The 20469-nt window shown below is 30.9% G+C and overlaps 2 protein-coding genes and 1 pseudogene across 2 annotated transcripts; all 3 read right to left on the bottom strand.

The window, feature by feature from the left end:
- Positions 1-1146: 1146 nt before the first annotated feature.
- On the bottom strand, positions 1147-3437 carry LOC100817538 (ras guanine nucleotide exchange factor Q). Its single transcript, XM_003556647.3, has one exon. It carries the CDS (start codon positions 2850-2852, stop codon positions 1257-1259), a length of 1596 nt encoding a protein of 531 aa, XP_003556695.1. The 5' UTR covers positions 2853-3437; the 3' UTR covers positions 1147-1256.
- A 7410-nt stretch (positions 3438-10847) lies between these two features.
- Positions 10848-14236, bottom strand: LOC100793577 (uncharacterized). The gene is made up of 3 exons (XM_006605288.4): positions 13522-14236; positions 12753-12904; positions 10848-12616 (listed from the first exon to the last, which is right to left on the bottom strand). The coding sequence occupies exons 2-3, from the start codon at positions 12895-12897 to the stop codon at positions 11136-11138; spliced, it is 1626 nt and encodes a 541-aa protein (XP_006605351.1). The 5' UTR covers positions 12898-12904; positions 13522-14236; the 3' UTR covers positions 10848-11135.
- A 1762-nt stretch (positions 14237-15998) lies between these two features.
- LOC100817008 (UDP-glucose 6-dehydrogenase 1-like) lies at positions 15999-19252 on the bottom strand (annotated as a pseudogene).
- Positions 19253-20469: the final 1217 nt, after the last annotated feature.

The raw sequence follows: 20469 nt of genomic DNA, 5'->3' as shown, positions 1-20469 counted from the left end.
TTTAGTTTAGGTAAATCGAAAACAATTTAATGTTTAAAGGAACCAATATTCTAATTTAATCTTTTTTTAACATATAAAAAGTATAATAATTACATTTTGTTATTAAATTTTATTGTACTATTTTATTATTAAGTTATAATTTTTAAAGAATAATTTGACGACATTAATCGTTACAATTCAAGATTAAATTAAAAATTTTATTCTTACAAAATCTAAATTGACATTGATTTACAAGAAACAATATGATCATTTATCTAACGTGATTTTCTTCGTAGTTTTTTTTTTTTTTACACTTATTAGCCTTGTCAAATCTTCAACCTTAAGAATAACCAAACTGAATGTGTGTGTGTGTTTTTTTTTTTCAATTCTAATAGATGAGATTAGATCAAATTCAAAGCATAAATTTCCGGTGAGGGGACTAAGCAGTCTCTCTTAGAAACTACACATATCACGTGAATTGAATTGACCATAGTGCTGAATTTTATGTTAGAGGGATAAATTTGGTCACAAGACATACTTGGTGGGTAGCAAAGTTGGACCAAAATACAAAAAAAATTAAAGCTACACTATCTTTAACCTTTGATTGCCTTTTCCTCCTTCAAGGATTCTTCTAGTTTAAGAAAGTAAAAGCAACACGCTTCAGGTAATTTAGGTAGCAAAACAACATTAAAAAAAAAATACAAACTAGCATATCCATTTTCCACAATCTTGGTTCCCAGAAGACTCTATTCACACATTGCCAATAGTAACTGAGATCTTAAATCTATGTTCAAAATTAAGTAATATTATTTTGGCTATTGATCATCACTTACAAGATGCATTGGCCATAAATTATTTAAAATAATGTTTTCTACATTTCCACAAGAGGATGAAACCAAAAATTGAAAAACATGGAAAGACAAACATTCTGAATATTATTTAACTGAATCATGCAGTGAAGAGTGAAAATTGTTATTTTGCAGCAGCAAAGGAATGCAATTCTGAGAATATTCTTGGTTATATAGGAATAGTCAAAATTATGTCAACCGAAGATACTACCAAATTGTCATGTGCCATTAAACATGAAAGAAAACAGCTATCTCCTACCAAATAAAGCATAGTAATAATAAAGCGTTAAGCACAAAAATCATTTTACCCACATGGCTGTACAATGCAAAAATATTGCTTTTATCATATGGGATAAAGACAAAAACATTCTAAGTAGTACCTCAATGCTTCAAAATGATGCAAAAAAAACCAGGATGCCAACAATTGCCCTATTCATCAACAGGAGCAGGTAGATTGAGATCAATAAGGAAATTAGGAACAACTTGTTTGATCAGAACAGTGTTTTCTTCAGAACCTCCAATGAAATGTGATCTTTTGTGACCCCCTAAGGCTTGGCCTGACTTGAAAATTTTGTAGCAGATTGGACACTCATGATCCTTGCTTTTCTTAGAAGGCTTCAACTTCTTCTTCTTGGCATTTGTGGTGCACTTCTTTCCATTGAGAGCCTTACTCTTATGATGAGACCCTGGAGCAGGAAAAGATTCAGTCTCTGAACTGTTTTCATCACTCTCATCATCTATTGAGTATTCATAAGAACTATTATTGTCCCTTTCACCTTCAAAACACTCATACTTCCACCCTTTTGTTCCATTCTTGCTAGAAACATCAACTAAATCATAGTTGCCCCTCTTTCTTGAATCAAACTTCCTTGTAGTTCCTCCATATGTTCTATCATAATCCAAATCCTCCATCACCAATTTCTTCACTACAGATGCAGTGTACTTGCTTGACTTGTCCCCCAACTTTGACCGCTTGAGTTCATCATTTGAGAAATCTGAGTCTACCATTTTGGTTTTTGGACCATATCTGAAAACTCTAGCACCTGAATAATTATCAGAAGCACCAAACTCAACCGACTTAAACTTGATATTCTTAACCTTAAGCAACTTCTTCTCCACAAGATCATAAGCATGATTATTATTAGAGACAAAGTTGTTGTTGTTGTTGTTATTACCATAGCTGATGACACCAATCAGGGTATCAGGAGAGGATGATTTTGCTTCTAGAATAACCGAATTGTTATCAGAAAATTCAGTAACAGAAGCAAAACGACCACTCTTGAAGTTGAAGCTGCCAGAATCTCTAGACAACAGCATCAAGCACCTTGCCACCTCTTCTTGTTCCTCCTGCTCCACCTCGGACACAGGTGAAGAACCATTATTGACCAAAGGAACAACACCAGAAGAAGAAGGAGAAGAAGAAAAAGAAAAAGGGTTGTTGTGATTGGAAAGTTTAATGGTCTTCTTCACCCTCATTCTCTTGGATCTCCTTGGATGAGTTGAAGTCTCAGTGTCAGAATGACTATCCCTAACCAATTTCTCTTCAAACTTGATGGTTGTTGTTGCTGTTGTTCTCTTCTCTTTCTCTGAGTGACAAGCCATGTGGCCACAGAGAGCCTTCAGTGATGGAAAACCTTTCCCACATTCTTTGCAGAATCTCTTATCCTCTTTATTCTGTTGTTGTTGTTCATTGTTGTTGGCATTGGCAGCACCACCAGAAGAATGCACAAACCTCATTGTTTTCTTGGGGTTCTCTCTGAGGCCATAAATGGGATTGTTATTGCTATCTTCACACCATGATAAATCTCTCTTCTTGTTATTATTATTCCTCATCACAGTACCACCCAACTTGATGAACCTGTTGATGTTGTCCTTGTCATCAGCACCATCAACAACAACATTAACATTGTTGTTGTTGTTTCTTTCTTCAGTCATCATATGGGTCCTGATGTGACCCCCAAGAGACTTCCCACAAGGAAAGCTCTTGCTGCAATACTTGCACACATACTTCTTCCTCTCCTCCATGTATTTTTGATGATGTGATATGTGATGTGAATATGACTCAGAAAAATAGAAAAAGAAGAAAAAACCAGATGTTTAGTATACCCAACAAACTATACTGCAAGGACAAAATATATCAAGCATTCATTCCATGATCATCTTCCCAAAAATGGTGAAATAAGGAAGAGAGAGCTTAGAGAGAGAGAGAAAGAGAAAGGGACAAAATTCAGATCACACCGAAGTTGCTTGCTTTTTTAACCAGGTGGTGGTGATCATCAGAAGAAGAGAATCAAGTTGGTCAGATGTGGCAGTTCCATAAGTACAAGATCCAACCCACAAAAAGGGGAGAAGACCCCTTAATTTCCGTTTTCCTAATAGAATGCTCAAAATTTAGTGGCATGTATATACATGGAGGAGTGACAAATCACAAATGAAACTTAATAAAAGAGAGGAAAAAAAATCAAATTTTGAAGGAATAAGATTGTTTCATGCAACTACTGTGTGTTAAAGAATAATTATTCATAGTAATATATAAAAGCTAGCTATTTAATTAACCAAGCCAAGACTGTTATTTTTTGCTCTTTGAACTTTAGTTTATCTTTGTGTTGGGTGAAGTAGTTGTTGAGGAGAATTCCATGCATTAGAAAGAAAAATATATCATATTAAAAAAATCAGAAAAGGAGTGATAAGCTGCATGTGTAGTTGTTAAGAACCATTAGGAGGTCATTTTGAACTGTAAGATTTCTGGATTGTTTTAAGGATCTCTAGACTTTAGGCATTGGGGAGTGTCACATATGACATGACATTAAATTATTTTTTTTGAGTTATATGATACTAAAATTTTGGATCATCCAAATCATGTCTTAAATTATCTTACTTCAATTAATATGGTGTGATATAATTGATAGATAATTTTGTCCTTTAAATATATGATCATAGATTTAATCTCTATCTCAGTGTATGAAAAAATATAGATTAAGATATTAATCTCTTAAATAGATCTTAGTGCTTTAGATATTAATCTTTAGCTTTCAACCTAGAAATATCATGATTTACCAAAATTTGCCTTGCTTCTAAGCTCATATCGGTGAAAGATCAAAATCAAATCTACAACTATTATAGAACAGTGGCTAGCACAAGGCTAATTAGGCAACCATCTTAGGTCTCTATTAAGTTATTTAATTTTTATATATTTGTCAAAATATTTTTAAATTATTAGATAATAAATTTTATTATATTATTTGTATTTAATTTGATAATAAAAATTTAGTAAATATTTTTCTTTCTCTACATATAAAAAAGAATAACTATATCAAAATAAAAATATTTTTAAGAATTATTGTTTAATAGGAACAATTTAAAAAAATCTTTAACAAAAATATTTTTGGATTTTTTTTGTTAATTTTTTTCTGTTTCAATTTATTTTTTTCATTGATGTACAATTAAAAAGATAAATTAAAAGAAAAAATTAACAAAAAAATAATAATTAATAATATTTGCACAATCTATCTTTTTCATCTTTGTTTTTAAGTTGAATTCAAATATTCTTTAAAGAAAATATTAATAATTAAAAGTAAGTTTGAATAACAATATAAATAACTATCATAATATTAAAATATAATTATATTTTTAAAATATTTTTATAAGAATTTTGATTATAATATAATATTTTATACAAAATTTTTTGTTATATAAAATAAATATTTATCACGGGCGTGACGCAAACTAATATATTATAAAAATTAAAAGTATTCAATTAAATGTGTGTACACATGCCTGCATGTGCATGTATATTTATGTGTATATAAATTAATTTAAATTATTGTGAGCATCAATTTGATATTAGTAGTGTAGACATTTTTTTCCAAATTAAAGTTAGTAAAAGAATTACTAACAAAAGAAATTAGTGTCCTAATAAAAATATTAAATTATGTTAAAAAAAATTAGTGCATGTAATGTTCATTGAATATTATTATTATTTCTTGTAATGATGTTTGAAATTTTGTAAAGATTACATTTTCAAGATTTAATTTGAGATAAATTATGTTATAAGATAGTGATTAAATGAGTTATTAAAGAATTCAATTTTAAAATTGTTTTATTATTAAATTTTAGTTAACAAATATAATTCAAAAAATTAAAAGAATAAAATAAAAATTAACGAATTGTATATTTGTATTACCCTAAAACTCTAAATAAAAAACTTAACTAAGTATTCAAAACTTATAAACAACCTTATTGTTTAGAGCTTCTTCCTTTATCTCCTACATTGAAAATGATATTTAATTGCATTTATACATTGAAAAAGATATTTAATTGCATTTAATGCGTGTTTCTTTGTTCCAATGTTGTGGTTGTAATATATCATGTTTTCCCATATCTTCTCCATATTGCATATAACTACCTTCATCACGATTTGGAATAATCAAGTAGAGATTTTTGTTTGTGATGTTTATGTGGTTATTCAATAAATTCTTGGAATGAAAATTTTAGATCTTAAAATATATCATATATTTTTTTTTCTATTTATTGATTGAAATTCAAAGTTAGGTCTATTCAATAACCTTACTAAACTAAACTGTAGGTGTAGAGATATTCATTTTAGGAGACATTTTTGTCACACGTGTTTCTACCGGATTAATTTATAATATTTGATTTCTATTTTTAATGTATTAATTAATAATAATTAAAATTTATTGCTGGACAGTGGCCTCAGTTATCTGAAGAAGGAGGATTCAATTAAGATACAAAAATTATTCTCAATTACAATTTAACTCTCTTTTTGAATTAACAATGCACCCTTAATATGAATTACTCAAAAGACAATTCAAAAATAATCTTCTTTAAAGCAAAAGATAAATAACAATAAATAAAAGAAGTTTAAGGGAAGAGAGAAATACAAACTCGATTTATACTGGTTCAGCTACTTCTAGTGCTTACGTCTAGTCCTCAAGCAATCCACTTAAGATTTTTCATTATCTTTGTAAAAATCTTTTTTATAACTTCTGAACACCCAAGGAATCCTTTTTCCTTGTGTTCAGGAAACTCACAATTTAAGAGACAACTAGTCTCTTGATTACAATCGACTTTCTGAGAAGAATAGAAAGATTTCTCTCCTTTAGAGTGGATAATACAATTTGAAGTTCTTGGATGAACTCTCAATAGATTTGTAAGTGTTTGCCCAAGAGTTGTTGAGAGAGCATTTGACAATAAAGTTCTCTTGAAATATCTCTCTCTTGCTTTTTGAAATCAGACATACATATATATAGGTCCTTCGTGCCTTTTCAAAATGGTTTGAAGAGATGTGTCTTTTCAAAAAAAAATTTCTGAAATTCTTCACTGATAATCGATTACAGGGTTCTGGTAATTGATTACATAGTTATATTTTGAAGAATCATGACTTTTCAAAATGAATTTCAAGAGTTCTGTTGGTAATCGATTACAAACACCAATGATAATCGATTACAGCTTTTAAATTCAAATTTCAAAACCCTTCTAAAAACTGTTTTTTCAAAATTGTCTTCTGGTAATCGATTACACTGCCTGGTAATCGATTACCATAGCCTTAGATGTCTTGGAAACACTTTGTTTTGAGGCAAAGCTTGATCTTGAATTAATCTTGAAGTAATGCTTGTTTGTTGAAGCAACCTTGTATTCATCTTGAAGCAATGTTTAACCTTTGAATGTTTGTTAAAGTAATCTCGAACGCAACTTTGTTTGATTATTCTTTGGCATCATCAAAATCATGTATTCATACATTTACATTCTCCCTCTTTTTGATGATAACAATCATTATCAAGTGATTTCTTTTCGACATCATCAAAACATGCATGATTCACATTTATCTTATTTTATATTTTTTTATTAATTTTAATATACTTACAACATGTAATATTAATGGATCAATTTGTTTAAACTTAAAAAAAAAATTAAAATAAGCACTTTTAAAAAATGTTTTTTAATAAACATATAGGTTTTGCTCATTAAATATATAAAGTAGATATATAAAGTTGCTTATTTTATTAAAATAAAAACTTTCTTTGATAAATAAATTTGAACAAATTGATCCAATATCATTATAAACCCTCAATAAAAAAAAAACTGATTGGATTTTTTGGGGAAAAAATGACTTTGCTAGGTATTTATTATAATTAATATACTTTTCTATGATCAACTAATATTATATGATTATGTTAGGAAAAAAAATACTTACATTACAAAATATGATTAGTACATTTTTCACTTACATTACTATTTTTTTTTTAAATTTCAACACAAATTTCTTATAAATTATATACATTATATATATAATGAGAAATATTTAGTGGGAGGGTTATTTTTGTGTAAGACTAAGAAGAATAAACAATGATCACTAAATCTTATCATAATTGGTTAAAGATTAAACCATAAAAGCCAAGGAAACTTTTTAAAAGTCATATTATTTTTCCCCACACTTTCATTGATAATTATTTTTCACACCTTATTTTGTAAGTAATTATCTTAGTTTTTTTTAAAAAAATTTTGTTCATAATTGTTGTTTTTGTTAATAAATTATATAAACTAATTTTAAAAATTAAAAAAGATTTATTTTTTTATGTTTTTGTGTGAATTTGGATGTTATAAGAGCACTCTTGGTCAGATGGAAAAGATGAAGATTTACCCTACACCTCATAGCATCGAATTTGCAAAGTTGAAGACCTTAAAATTAATCAAACTTATCACAACAATTCAATCATTCGCCTTAGCGAACAAGGGTTAGAAGCATGATGATCAATTGCAGAACACTCATGTAAAAATAATCCTACCACTAGATATATCCATTATAACTTCAAAATATTATATAAAATTGTTTATTTCTCAATTATTCATAATTTTAAATAATTAAAACAACATATAAAATTTTAATTTGTAAATTTTTAGTTATTGAGGGGACATAAACAATGTAATCCTTAATAATTTTCTTTATTATTGTTATTTATGTAGACAAATTTATGTTAATATTGCATGCCAACTTTTCGTTTAATTTTTATTGTATCAACCCTTATGATTGGTTAAATAATATTTTTTATACATCAATTGCCTTTTCATAATAATAAAAAGTTTCTTTTTTTTTGGATTTTTCAAGCCTATTTTTTCTGTTCTTTTATCTTCATTTTGGTATACAAAAGCTTATATTATATTGACTTTTACTTGCAGATTTTTTCTTGTGGATCTTTTATACAATTTTTTATGATTTTTTTTCTAAATAAAAGTGAGTTAATTTTGGCAAAATAAGATTATTTCCTTAAATTTAGGCAACACGTTTAGTCGTGTGAGAGAGTTTGATCAAGATTTGTAGATTATTTTAAGGATCTCTAGGCTTTAAGATTGAGGGGCGTGACACATGATATGACACACCAAAACTGAAGCCTCCAAACTATGCCTTAAATTCTCTTGCATATGAGCTTACACAAGTGAAAGGCTTGTTATTGTTCGAAGCTCCTTCTTTTGTCTCCTCCATTGAAAACAATATTTAATTGCATTGCATTTCTTAACACCAATATTGTGACTATAGTCTGTTTTTTCATTACTTCTTCATATTAGATATGACCACCTTCATGTTTTAGAATCACCAGATTTGTTTGTAGTATTTTTTCTTACTATGTGTTGAAGATCTCATATCAACTAATGATATGATCAAATTAGTATATACAAATGGAAAACAATCCTTACCTATTATCAAACAACCCGCATATGTCCAATCTTACAAATTTCATGTTCGATATGTCTAGTCTTCGGCATGAGAGAAAGTTAGAGATCCCATAATAACTAGTAATATAAACATATTAGTGTAGATAAGTAGAGGGTAACACTCATCTTACAAGTTTGATTTTGTGGTTAAATTAAGGTCCATAATCCACGTTCTAAGGACGTGAGTATTTTACACTATAAAAAATTCTGTAATTTGTAGCAGTTAAAAAAATCATTTTTGAAGATTAAAAATTATCATAAAATACATTATCGACAATCAAGAATAATCATTAAGACTGTGGATGTCACAAATGATTTGTAGTAATTTTTAATTGAATGTTGATAAATTCACTAAAAAAAATTGTGGTTGTTTTTAACTGTCACAAAGTATACCTCTTGCAATTTTGCAAGTTTTGCAATTTCTGATGGTTTTAAAATCCGCCACAAATGACCAAACAATATTTTTTTAATTTTAATCATTTTATCAATTTGTTTAATCTCTAATATTTATTTATTAGTTATCTAAATTTTTTTATAACCAATATTATATATTTTACTTGATCATTAAATCCAAGAGGCTGATGGGACTGACATCCTGGCTTATTAGGAATTACAATCCTGGTATTCAAATGACCATTAAATCCAAGAAATCCGTCTATATAATGTGAGAAGAAAGGTGTTCGCAACTTTATTAGGAGTTAAGGCTCTAATGAACAAATAAGCAGGTTTAAATAGATAAAGATAAATATACAATGTTATTTGTTAATTATGTCACATCATATGTCTTAAGGAACTTTTTTCTCTTAAAATTCATCTCAAAGACTCATTTGTATGGACCTACTAATAAAAAAATTATATGGGACCACAAATTACAGTGCAAAAGTGGAGAGGTGGAGGTCATTCATGGGATAGAGATGGATAGTTGGTCATATTTTCAAGCCTTAAGAATGAAGGATGATTTCGGATACAAAGGTAAGTTGAAGTTGTGGTGGAAGAACCAAAGTTATACCTTTGAAAATGGTTTGAGAAAAATTATATTGGATGCACATGCAACTGAAATGGGGAGCTATGGATGCATAACAAATGTCAAATAGACTTTTATGTAGATCATGAAGAAAATACATATGGTAATTCAAGCAAGAATGGGAGTGTAGGTGATGGGAAGTGTAGAGGAGTTGTGGAACATGAAGACAATGTTGAGGAAAATAGTGATTAGGAAAAATGTTGAAAAGGTTCACTTAGATGACAATGTGGATGAGAGATGTGCAGGAGATGATGATGGGATTGAAGTAATAAGGTTTAGGGCTAACAGTAACAATGCTGAAGAGTGATTGAGCCCATTATTTAGGCAAAAGGATCAGAGGGAGTAATATAATTAATTTTAAATCATTAAATATTAGATGTCAACAACATGTCTCATGCTAGAACGATTCTCCATGGCTAAAATACCCCAACAGCCAATATCTGCAGCATCTTAATTTAATTTTTGGCATAAAACAAACAGATAGATATTTTACTGTATCTCGCAGCAAAACAAGTCTTAAATGACAACAAAAGACAGGCAGAATTAATTTCCTTTTGATTAAAATGTAATTTTTATATTTCTATTTTTTTAAAACTATAATTTTAGTTTCTTTATTTTTTTAATTAAGATATTTTATTTCTCATTTTTTAAAAATTCATAATTTTAATCTCACATTTTTATTAATACATTATTTTTCACTTTTAAAAAATTCACAATTTTATTAACACGCATATCTTTTTGTTATTTAAATAACTTTTTTAAAATTATTTAATTATTGACAAATTTGATTTATTAAAAAATTTAAAAAGTATATAATCAAGTTTGACCAAAGGAATTGAATAGGAGATTTTATAAAGTAAAAGACGAAATATTTTAATTAAAAAATAAAAAATTAAAATCATAAATTTAAAAAAATAAAGAGGTAAAAATTGCATTTTGTTCTTTCCATTACTTTTTTAAGACCTCTCCAATAAAGAGGAAAAAGTACCTTCTTCCACCCTCTTGATAAGTTGGATATCATTCAAAGCAGTCAAATAACCGAAGGAAGAACAAATGTTAACAAGGGACGGTAAAAAAAAATACTAGTAACAAATTAAATTGCCATCCATCAAAAAATTTAATACACAAGTGCACAAACTCAAAATAATACCGCATGCAATATCTGCACAGGACAAAAATTATGACAATACGAGACAATATTCAAATTCAAACTGGCTTTTTACAATTATATCATACAAATTGTGAGGTAGTAAAATGAACAACAGTAACGGGGAGAACCCATTTTTATTTTTATTTTGGAAACGGTGAGGTCAACACGAAGTATATACAAATTAACATCAAATGTACCTCTACCCTCACCCTCTCCTTTCTGGCAAAAAAGAAAAAAAAAGAAAGAAATAAAGAATAGAAGGCTTTCCACCACTATTAAGTCGCTCCCTTCCTGGTACTCAAATAACACGTCCATGACTGGAACTTTCTAAGACCTGGATTGGCACCCTCAAGTAGCTTAAATCTGTCAAGCTGATGCCAAAAAAACTGAGTTAATACCTCAGTCACTTCAGGTCTTTTTTATCCAGAGTACCATAGCCAAAAAACTCTTCAATCAAATTGGAGGTAGGTAAGAAGTCTAAATCTGTACTTGGCGTTGGACATGTTGAGTACCCAGGATACCAATCTTTAGAAACACAGGGCTCCATCAAATAAACATGATCCATCTCATTGCTGGACAAATCAAGTTTTCCTTGCGTATGTGGACTCTGATTACAATTATATCCCCTAGCTTGCAAAGCGGAACTAGCACCTCCTAAACCATGAGAATGGCAAGACACATGCATATTGGCATCACATTCGAAGGACATACAGGAGTCATCCCCGACAGCAATATTGTAGTTCAGGATTCCAGGAGTCCCATTGACATGCTCATCAGGATTACTCCAAGGCTCAATCTGTGAGTTCACCTTCGAATTTGATGGGTTTTGATCAATCTCACCCTCTATCTCAGTGGTGTTTCCAATATCACATCCAGTTACTCCATGAACATTATCTTCAGTTCCATCATCAGTGTTATCGTCATCATCATCTTCATCAGAATAATTATCATGGTTTTCCACACGGACATCTTCATCACCAAGAGACTCAATGGCAGAATCATCAGAATTTTCAAAACCAAAAATCCTAGAGTTTCTTGTTTGACATTCATCATCATCACTATCAATATCCAAAAATCTGGATCTGTTCTGAGCAGCCCTCCTCCGCAGAATAAAAACATTAAAATAGTAGCTGACAATTTCTTTACTGGTTCGAGAAGAGAAAGTGACTGACAAATGCTTCCAAAAGTTTCTACCCAATGATGCAGGATTGCTGTAGACAACCTCATGAAACATGTCTTCTTCTTCCTCAGTCCATTGACGTGAAACATCCTCTCCCATGTCACAAAAGCCCAAGTTAACAAATTTTTCCTCCCCAAGAGTCTCCATCAAATTTTCACGCGCTTCCCTAACATGCTGTCTAACACATCTGATGGAGCAACGATCCATGCAGTTACACTCTGTCCTGCCTTGTCCAATCTCATTACTACTAAAATAATGAAAGCTAAACTCATCCATTGAGAGCACAGAAGTTCCCATGAGCCTCTCTTCATCTTCATCAACAGTATGAGCTGATACTAAGCCAGAGGAGGGACTGTCATGATTATATATGCCTAACTCCAACATCTTATTCACTTTACCCCTCCAAACAGGAATGGTGGCTTGATGATTTGGTCCAATGGGAACTGATTTTCTAGGTGAGCAATCAAAGTCTAAATAGTCATCATCCAAAGGAACAAATACTTTCTGCGGAGTATCAAATTCCAAACAATCTGAGGAAGCAGATGATAATGATGTCGCCCCAGAACCAGTATCATCCTCACTAGAACAGCTGCGGAAGTGGCCACTGGTTTTACCATTCTTGTCACCACTATATGGAGATTCTTTGGCAGCATCTGTTTCAAGTGGATCATACCATTGAATGTTGTAAAAGCCATCTTCATCACCTATGTACAAAATGAAAAGAATATTATTTAGTATATATTAATTATCAGACAAAATTTTCAATCAGACCAATGACAAAAAAAGTATGTTTAACAAATATCTCAACAAATTAAACTATATTATAAGAAAATCATTTACCTTTAATAACAGTCTTAGCAAAGGCCTTGTTGGGCGTAACAATATCAGCTAATGAAACCAGCTCATTGTTGCATTCAAAACGTTTTGCCTTGTTCAAAGAAAGATCCTCAAATTCATTAGCCTCACGGCATCTCTTATACCCCATTCTGATTCTGTTATGGAATAATTAAGGGTAGGTATTAAAAAAAATAACTACATAAATAAAGGCATTTGATGCACAAATGACTTTGTACTCTTAGGGGGGTGTTTGTCTTTGTGCTCAGAGTATGTATGTTTGCATGCAAAGAGGGATAGAATTGTTAACAAAAGATTTGTGAAAAATGGAACATTAACATTCTAGAAATATGTTCACCATAAAAGAAAAGGCACTGTTTCAGTTTTGAAAGAAACAAACTAAAAAAGCTAATATCAATTCAAAGGAGCCAGAATTCCCATAACTGCTACTTGCTGCTAGATGTACCAAGCTCAATAAACATATTAACATCCCTCTTTTTTCTTTTTACAATGGATAACCCTCTAGTCAAGTGTAAAGAAATTCCTACAAATGTTATGATTAAAGGAACAAAAGAAGGCAGAGCTGCCAGCCATGCAATATCACATTTGCAGGACAGAGGAGTATCATATGCATATAGCATTACAGTGAAATTCTCACTACCACATTAAAGGTAGAGCAGCATATCAGAAGCAATTAATTGTAAACAATAGCGTTTTAAACCCAAAAACATCACAAAACAACTATAAAGCAGGAATGACAGAAAATCATCCTCACCTTGTATTCTTTCAAAATTCAAACTTCAGACAACCCGCCAAACACAGCACTTCGGAACAATTTAGGGACAAACGAAAATCAAAAGGCCTAATTGAAGAGAATTGGATACAGAATTAAACAACAAAGGTTGTTCCTCAACACCAAAGAACATACCCCCAATTGAATTTCACTAATTAGAATAATACCTAATTGTATTTCAAACCCTAACCCTAGATTCTTGACTCACCGTAGAAATCAATAAATAAAAAGCAATAGGACCGCTAGAATTTCGTCAGGTATGGGAAGGAAGCAAACCCCTCAATCAATTTACAGAAAACCCCTCCTGAAATTCAAAGATAAAAAAGCCCTAAAAATCGACCGGAACGAAACCCTAGAATCGTAAACGCGACAAGAAATTACGCCAAATTGGGACGAAATATCAAGCGAATAAGAACCAAAACCAGGAGTTTTGGGGGAAACACAACAAAAAACGACAATCTTACGACCCTGAAAGACCGAATCGAAACCCTAACCCTAAACTACAAAGGTTACGAAAGGGGAACGATTAAGGGATCAAACGGAAGAGGAAAATGGGAATTGAACGAGGCAAGGACTCGATTGAAGAATTAGGAATAATAATTAAAAGGAAATCGAGGATCGAAAGGGAGAAGAAGGATCGAACAAAGAACGCGAAGAAGAAAGAGGGACGGTTCGTGCTTTTCAATACGACACGGTCCGGTGTGAATGTCGGGTTGAAATACTCTTGGGTTGGGCCTCGAATAAGCGACACGCAAAAACGGCCAATATTAAAAAAAACTCCAATGACACCCCTTTTTTTTGGAAAAAAAAAAACAAATTTAAAAGGTAAGACACGAAATTGTTTTTAAAAATTGTTTTTATCTTATTCACTTGGATTCTACAAGCAGTATATTATATTATATTCATATATAATATAATTAAAAAATACGATAATTTATATAATAATGTTTTTATCTTTATATCTATATATCACATTATTATTATTATTATTATTATTATTATTATTATTATTATTATTATTATTATTATTCACACCTTTGTTTTTTTAAAGAAAAACTAACTTGATATAAGAAAGGATCATGGTATAAAAAAACTTGATAGAAAATCATAAAAGTATTCAATGAATAGTAAATAAAATAAATAAATATTATAAGATTTCATTGTCTATAAGTTAATCTCATCTCTCATGAATCATGCATTGATTAATATACCTATGTAGCGTGGGACCTGACTTCTCTGTTGTCCTTTTTCAAGTTGTCTCTATACTGTCCCTTTAAAATGATGTCGTTTTAAGAGTTGTGTTAATATTTTCACAATTAAATATTAACACAACTCTTACTTGAAGGAACAGCTCGGGAAACAGCTTAAAAAGGATAGCAAATAAGCCAATTTCATATAGCGTGTTTTCAACTTATGGTTGTCTTTGATCACCCAGGGTCAAAATTACGCACAAACAAGTTGGGACTGCGTCTCATTTAATTAAATATGTTGTTAGTTAAATCATATTTTTATTAATTAATTATGAAATAAAATAAATCACATTTAATTTATCCATAACCTTCAATTGATTACTTTATATGCGTGACGATGAACAAATCCAAAAACCTATTAAAGGAGGGATAACTCTTGTGTGTGATCATGGATACTGGACGTCTCACTTTATGAAAGGGCTTAGAAGGATAACTCTTGTTATGTAGGAGGGATGAATTCTATGTACTTCACTTAGAGACCTATGTATAAATAGGAGTGAGATTCTCTAGATAAAAGCATTGTTAATTCTTATTTATTACTTAATGTGAGTCTTATCTTAAACGTCAAAATACCTTTTATAGATATCACACACTCTAAAAAATTGAATAATCAAATAGACCTCAAAATAAAGAAGTTGTCAAGAAAAAAAATTTAGCTACAACAGGTACAAGATTAATTTCGTTATATAGCATCTTCTTTATCAAATTATGAACTTCCACCCAAGTGTTATATATCAAATGGATCTCAAATAAACATAGAGAAATTGATAATTTATAATTGGCGGTAAACTTATGCATTGTGTCTTTCAAAGTTGTTCTTGCTAATTTGATCTTGCATCTTAGATTCAAAATGACAAGAATGTTTAATTCAAGGATGGTAATTGATCCTTGTCTACACGTCCATTCATTAGCTTTGTTGACCAACTTAATTACAAGGTTAGAGATGTCAACGAATTATAAATATCTTAATAACCACAATGTATTATTACCTTGAATGATCATAAATTATTTAACTTCTGTAATATTTTTTTCCCCCTCAAGATTAAAATCATTGTATTAAAAGTAAATATTCATTTTGTTTCTCGACATTTTAAAATATGTTTTTTTTAATATATATAAACAATAAAACAACTCTTGAAACAATCATATGTCATTAACCCTGTGCAATAGCCAAGGTCCCATGCTTAGTTTATATTACATAAAGGCAAGTCAACAAATTAGAATTTTCAGCTAACTAAAAAAGACAAGAATGGACACTACAGTATCATATGATCTTGTGAAACAAAACTAATCAAATAGAAAAGGAGCAAGAAGAGAAATGCAATTAAAAGAACAAGAATAGAATGACATTGTCTCCAGCAAGTTTTTTTTCTCCCTTTAATTAAGCCACGACTGAAGGCATGTCCTTGAGCCATGGATCTAGTGGCCTTCCAATGGCATACACAATGAACCCAATTTCCCTTACCTTCTTAACATCCACAACATTCCTTCCATCAAATATAAATGTTGGCTTCTGCATGCTGTCATAAACTTTCTTCTAATCAAGCTTCTTGAACGCATCCCACTCGGTGAGAATGCAAGCACCATGTGCATCCTTCAGTGCATCATAAGCATCCCAAACCACAGACAATAGCTTTATTGAAGTAGGGCTTGGTGGCTGAAGATGTGCAGGGTGGTCCTTATCAAACTTCCTCATTGAAAGATCCTTTGTGATTTGGTCTTCAGTGACTTGAGGGTCATATATGCTCAACTTGGCCTTGTCTCCCAAAAGCCCCTTGCACATATCAATTGTTGAAGTCTCCCTAGTGTCACCAGTGTCCTTCTTGAAAGCAAAGCCAAGAATTGCAATTTTTTTGTTGAAATTGTGTTGAACATTGATGCACCACCCTGTTCACAAATCTTGGTTTCTGGTAGTCATTCACTTTTACAACTTGCTTCCAATAATTTGGCACCTTAGGAAGGCCATTGCACTCACAAATGTACACCAAGTTCATTATGTCCTTCTGAAAGCAGGAGCCACCAAAGCCAACACTGGCATTCAGGAACTTGGTTCAACCCTTGAGTCTGTCCCAATTGAGTGCAACACCTGTAACACATAAGAGAAGGTTATAAGGTTGACTTAGTGGTGAAGTGAAGGGAAAGGAGAAGTTGGGGGTTCGAATTTCTCCACCAAAAGCGTCTATCATGTATGATTGCTTAAATGAATTGTTTGTCTTAAATTTGTGAATCCTACAATTAATGCCACATAGATTTAAGAACTTTATACAAAAATTTACTTCAACTCTAAAGTTTTTAAAGTAAGCACTTAACTTGAGTCACATTAAATTTTAGATTAAAAAATTGGTCTTTTTTTATAATAATCAATTAAACAACTCAATTATACAGAGCATTGACATATCATCCATTCTAATAAAAAAAATTGTTAAGAAACATTGTTTAACTTTAAGCAATTCATTTAAGCATCATGCATTGGAGATGTTCTAACAAAAACTAACAACTAACAATCACAAATAAAAAAATAAAAATAAAAATAACCTTGACACATCAGCATCAATAGTCTCACAGAGTGCTGACATGGCATTCACAGAAGTGATCCTCTGTGCCATAAAGGTACTGGCTGCAAGCTTTGAGAGTTCAGTAGACCACAAATTCGTTTCAGGAATTTGTTAACCGATTGGCAAGTGTATCAATTTGTCTAAGTAGTAAAATCTCGAAAGTCTGAGTGTCGATTTTCACAGGGATCTCGTGTTGTACTTATTTTAAATACTTTTTCAATTTATAAGTGTAATGAATTTATAAAGATTTAAGGGTTGGAAAACATGAATTCAAAATTGTAAATAAACAATAAAAGAGAAAGCAAAGTGATACAAAGTAAAATTCAAATGGATGGGAATGTCAAGACCTAGCATGCCTTTATCGCGCTAGGATGTATGAATTAATGATTTTCTTTACCAATGCAATTGATTTTATTCTACCCGCATCTGTTAAAATACTTACCCTTGATGTCTCATGATGACAAGTCTATGTTACTTACCTATCTCCCAAATGTCTTTGAAAAGATTCAATAAATAAAATGCATGAAGGTTTAATTCTAGATGCTTGCTTTGACGCATAAGCATAATGTAATCATTTTATGTCTAGCAATGATTTTATTAAGATATTCTTTCTTCTTGTTCTATTAAAGGTTACCCTCTCTCGAACATCTAATCCCTAAAATCGATACATGCATACTCTCCTTATATCTTAATTAAAGGTTGCCCTCTCTCGAGCACCTAACCCCTAACAGGATAATAAGATGAAATATGCAAGATAGAAACAGAAAAGATAATAGAATAAAAAAGAAACTTGTAAGGGACTCCTTTTACATTGATAAATTTGAAGTGTACTATACATCGTTTGGCTTTTTAGGCCTATCAGGCCCTAACTAAGGGATTAACCACTCATGGTCATGAGGGCTTTATAATGGGAGGGATGGAAGAAAGAATTGGAAAAAATGATAAAAAGAGAGGAGAAGAGGAGTTCTCAGGCTTTGGGTAGTAGTGAGAGTGTTCTGAGACTTTGTGTGTCTTTTCTCCTTGGCTTGACTCCCTTTTTATAGATGTTGGAGTGAACTTGGGACTGATGCCAAAAAAGCTTCCTTATTTATTTTTGATATCTTTTATATTTGTTTTGCTTTTAATTCATCCTTTTCATATCTTATATTTGGCGGTTACCAAAAAAAATCTTCCTTATTTATATTTTTGATAACTTTCGGATTTGTTTTGATTTTAATTCTTCCTTTTCATATCTACAAGTCATAAATAAAAAAATATCAATTCTTATCATTCAATCCAAAAATAACGGTTAAATAAATATTTTTTAAGATATTTTTAATATATTTTTATTAAAAAAAAAATAACTCATATTTAACGGATAGAATCCCATTAGTGTACACTTCTTTGAGAGGTTGTATTACCTTTTGCCCTTGTGGGGTCTCCCTACCCCAAATGAGAACCCTATCTGGTTTGAATAGGTCATCAATTGTTGTGCCCTTAGCAAGAAACTCTGGATTTGAAAGAATTGTGAAATTGATGCCTTTGTTGTTGTGAGTCAAGATTCTCTCAATTGCCTCTTCTGTCTTCACAGGACCAGTGGATTTCTCAACCACAATTTTGTCTGATTTTGAGACATCAGCAATCATCCTTGCAGCACTCTCCCTGCACTACTTCACCACTTCATCGAGGCCCGGCTCGTAGATGGGAAGGTGATCGTTGTTCCATGCGTTGATTTGCTGCAAAGATATGTCCACTACGGTTACCACAACACTCTTAGGACACTTCATTGCAATCACGGCCATGGTTGGTCCTCCAACATACCCAGCTCCAATGCAACAAATCTTCATTTTTTTTGTTCTCTCTCAGCACCCTATAGGAAGATCAAATCAAAATCAAATAACACAACAATAATATAAACTATGAAACACCAACACCTCTCTGGTTCAAAGTGTCTCCATGTCAGACACATTTCTGACACCAACACTTGTTCAAAACATGCCTGATACTTCTTACATTGAATTGTTGAATAAATTAAAGACATGAAATAGAGATATAGCTGTGATGTGTGCTTGTGTGTGTGTGTGTTAGACTAATATTTGACATTAACGACTCAATAGAATGATTCTGACAATTGTAAATTACATATGTGCACGTCTGATGAGAGAATTTTAGAGATCTATAATTTTCAATTGGAACAATTATAAATGAAACAGATGCAGAGAACATTCTATCATAAAAGAATTAAGTGCAAGTGGTGCAATGTAATTAATGGAACTTAAATTATTCAATTGTTTTGCTGGGTCATCTTGTGTTTTTCATATTTTCTACCAACATGCAAACACATGACACGAGACAAATTGAAGAATCTGAATATCTTAACATAATAAAATAACAGATCTAGCAAGGACAATTCACACCAAAACATAAAGCTCCTACCCAAATGACAAAACCAAAGGCAAGAAGGCAAAGACAGTAACATAGAGAGATGAAATAAATTTACCTTTGTCTAATAGTGGCGGTGAAGAGAAAGAACAGAGTTTTTTGTTTCTGTTTGTGGGGGAACAAAGAAGGAGGAATTAATAAATCATGAAGCAGCATGTGATTGGATCTATTTAAGTATTTGTGATGTAGAGTTACACGTAACTCACCCAGGTATTTTGCCAATAAAAGCATTAGATTACTAGTAGTACTGCCATTCTGCTCCATATTTTTTATTTTCCCTTCATCTTACATTAAGTATTTTTTTTTTTTGTAAGTATCTTACACTAAGTAGTTTTGAATTAAATTAGATGATTTAGATCGACTGTAGGAAGATTTGGTTTTATTGATTTTTAATTTAATTATTCAGTCAGTGTAATTTTAAATTTAAATTTAAATTGAATCAGTTTTTAGTGTTTGTTTTTATTAGAAGGCATTAAATAAATCTTATTGCATATTTTTATTCAATTTTAAAAATAAAACATAACAACTATATAATAGAAAAATAGGTGAAAGAACAAATTTCATTTTTAATGCAAAATCATTAACATTATAAAAAAATTAAAATAAAATATAATTTGGATAATCTTAAAATCAAAAAATAAATTGCTATGATAATTTTAAAATAGAATGATACAAGCATGTATGCATTTAATTTAAATTAGATT

This window comes from Glycine max, chromosome 20, assembly GCF_000004515.6.
Source record: "Glycine max cultivar Williams 82 chromosome 20, Glycine_max_v4.0, whole genome shotgun sequence".
Taxonomy (NCBI): domain Eukaryota; kingdom Viridiplantae; phylum Streptophyta; class Magnoliopsida; order Fabales; family Fabaceae; genus Glycine; species Glycine max.
The sequence above is the reverse complement of the archived record's forward strand: the minus strand, read 5'-3'. Positions and strand labels throughout refer to the sequence as shown.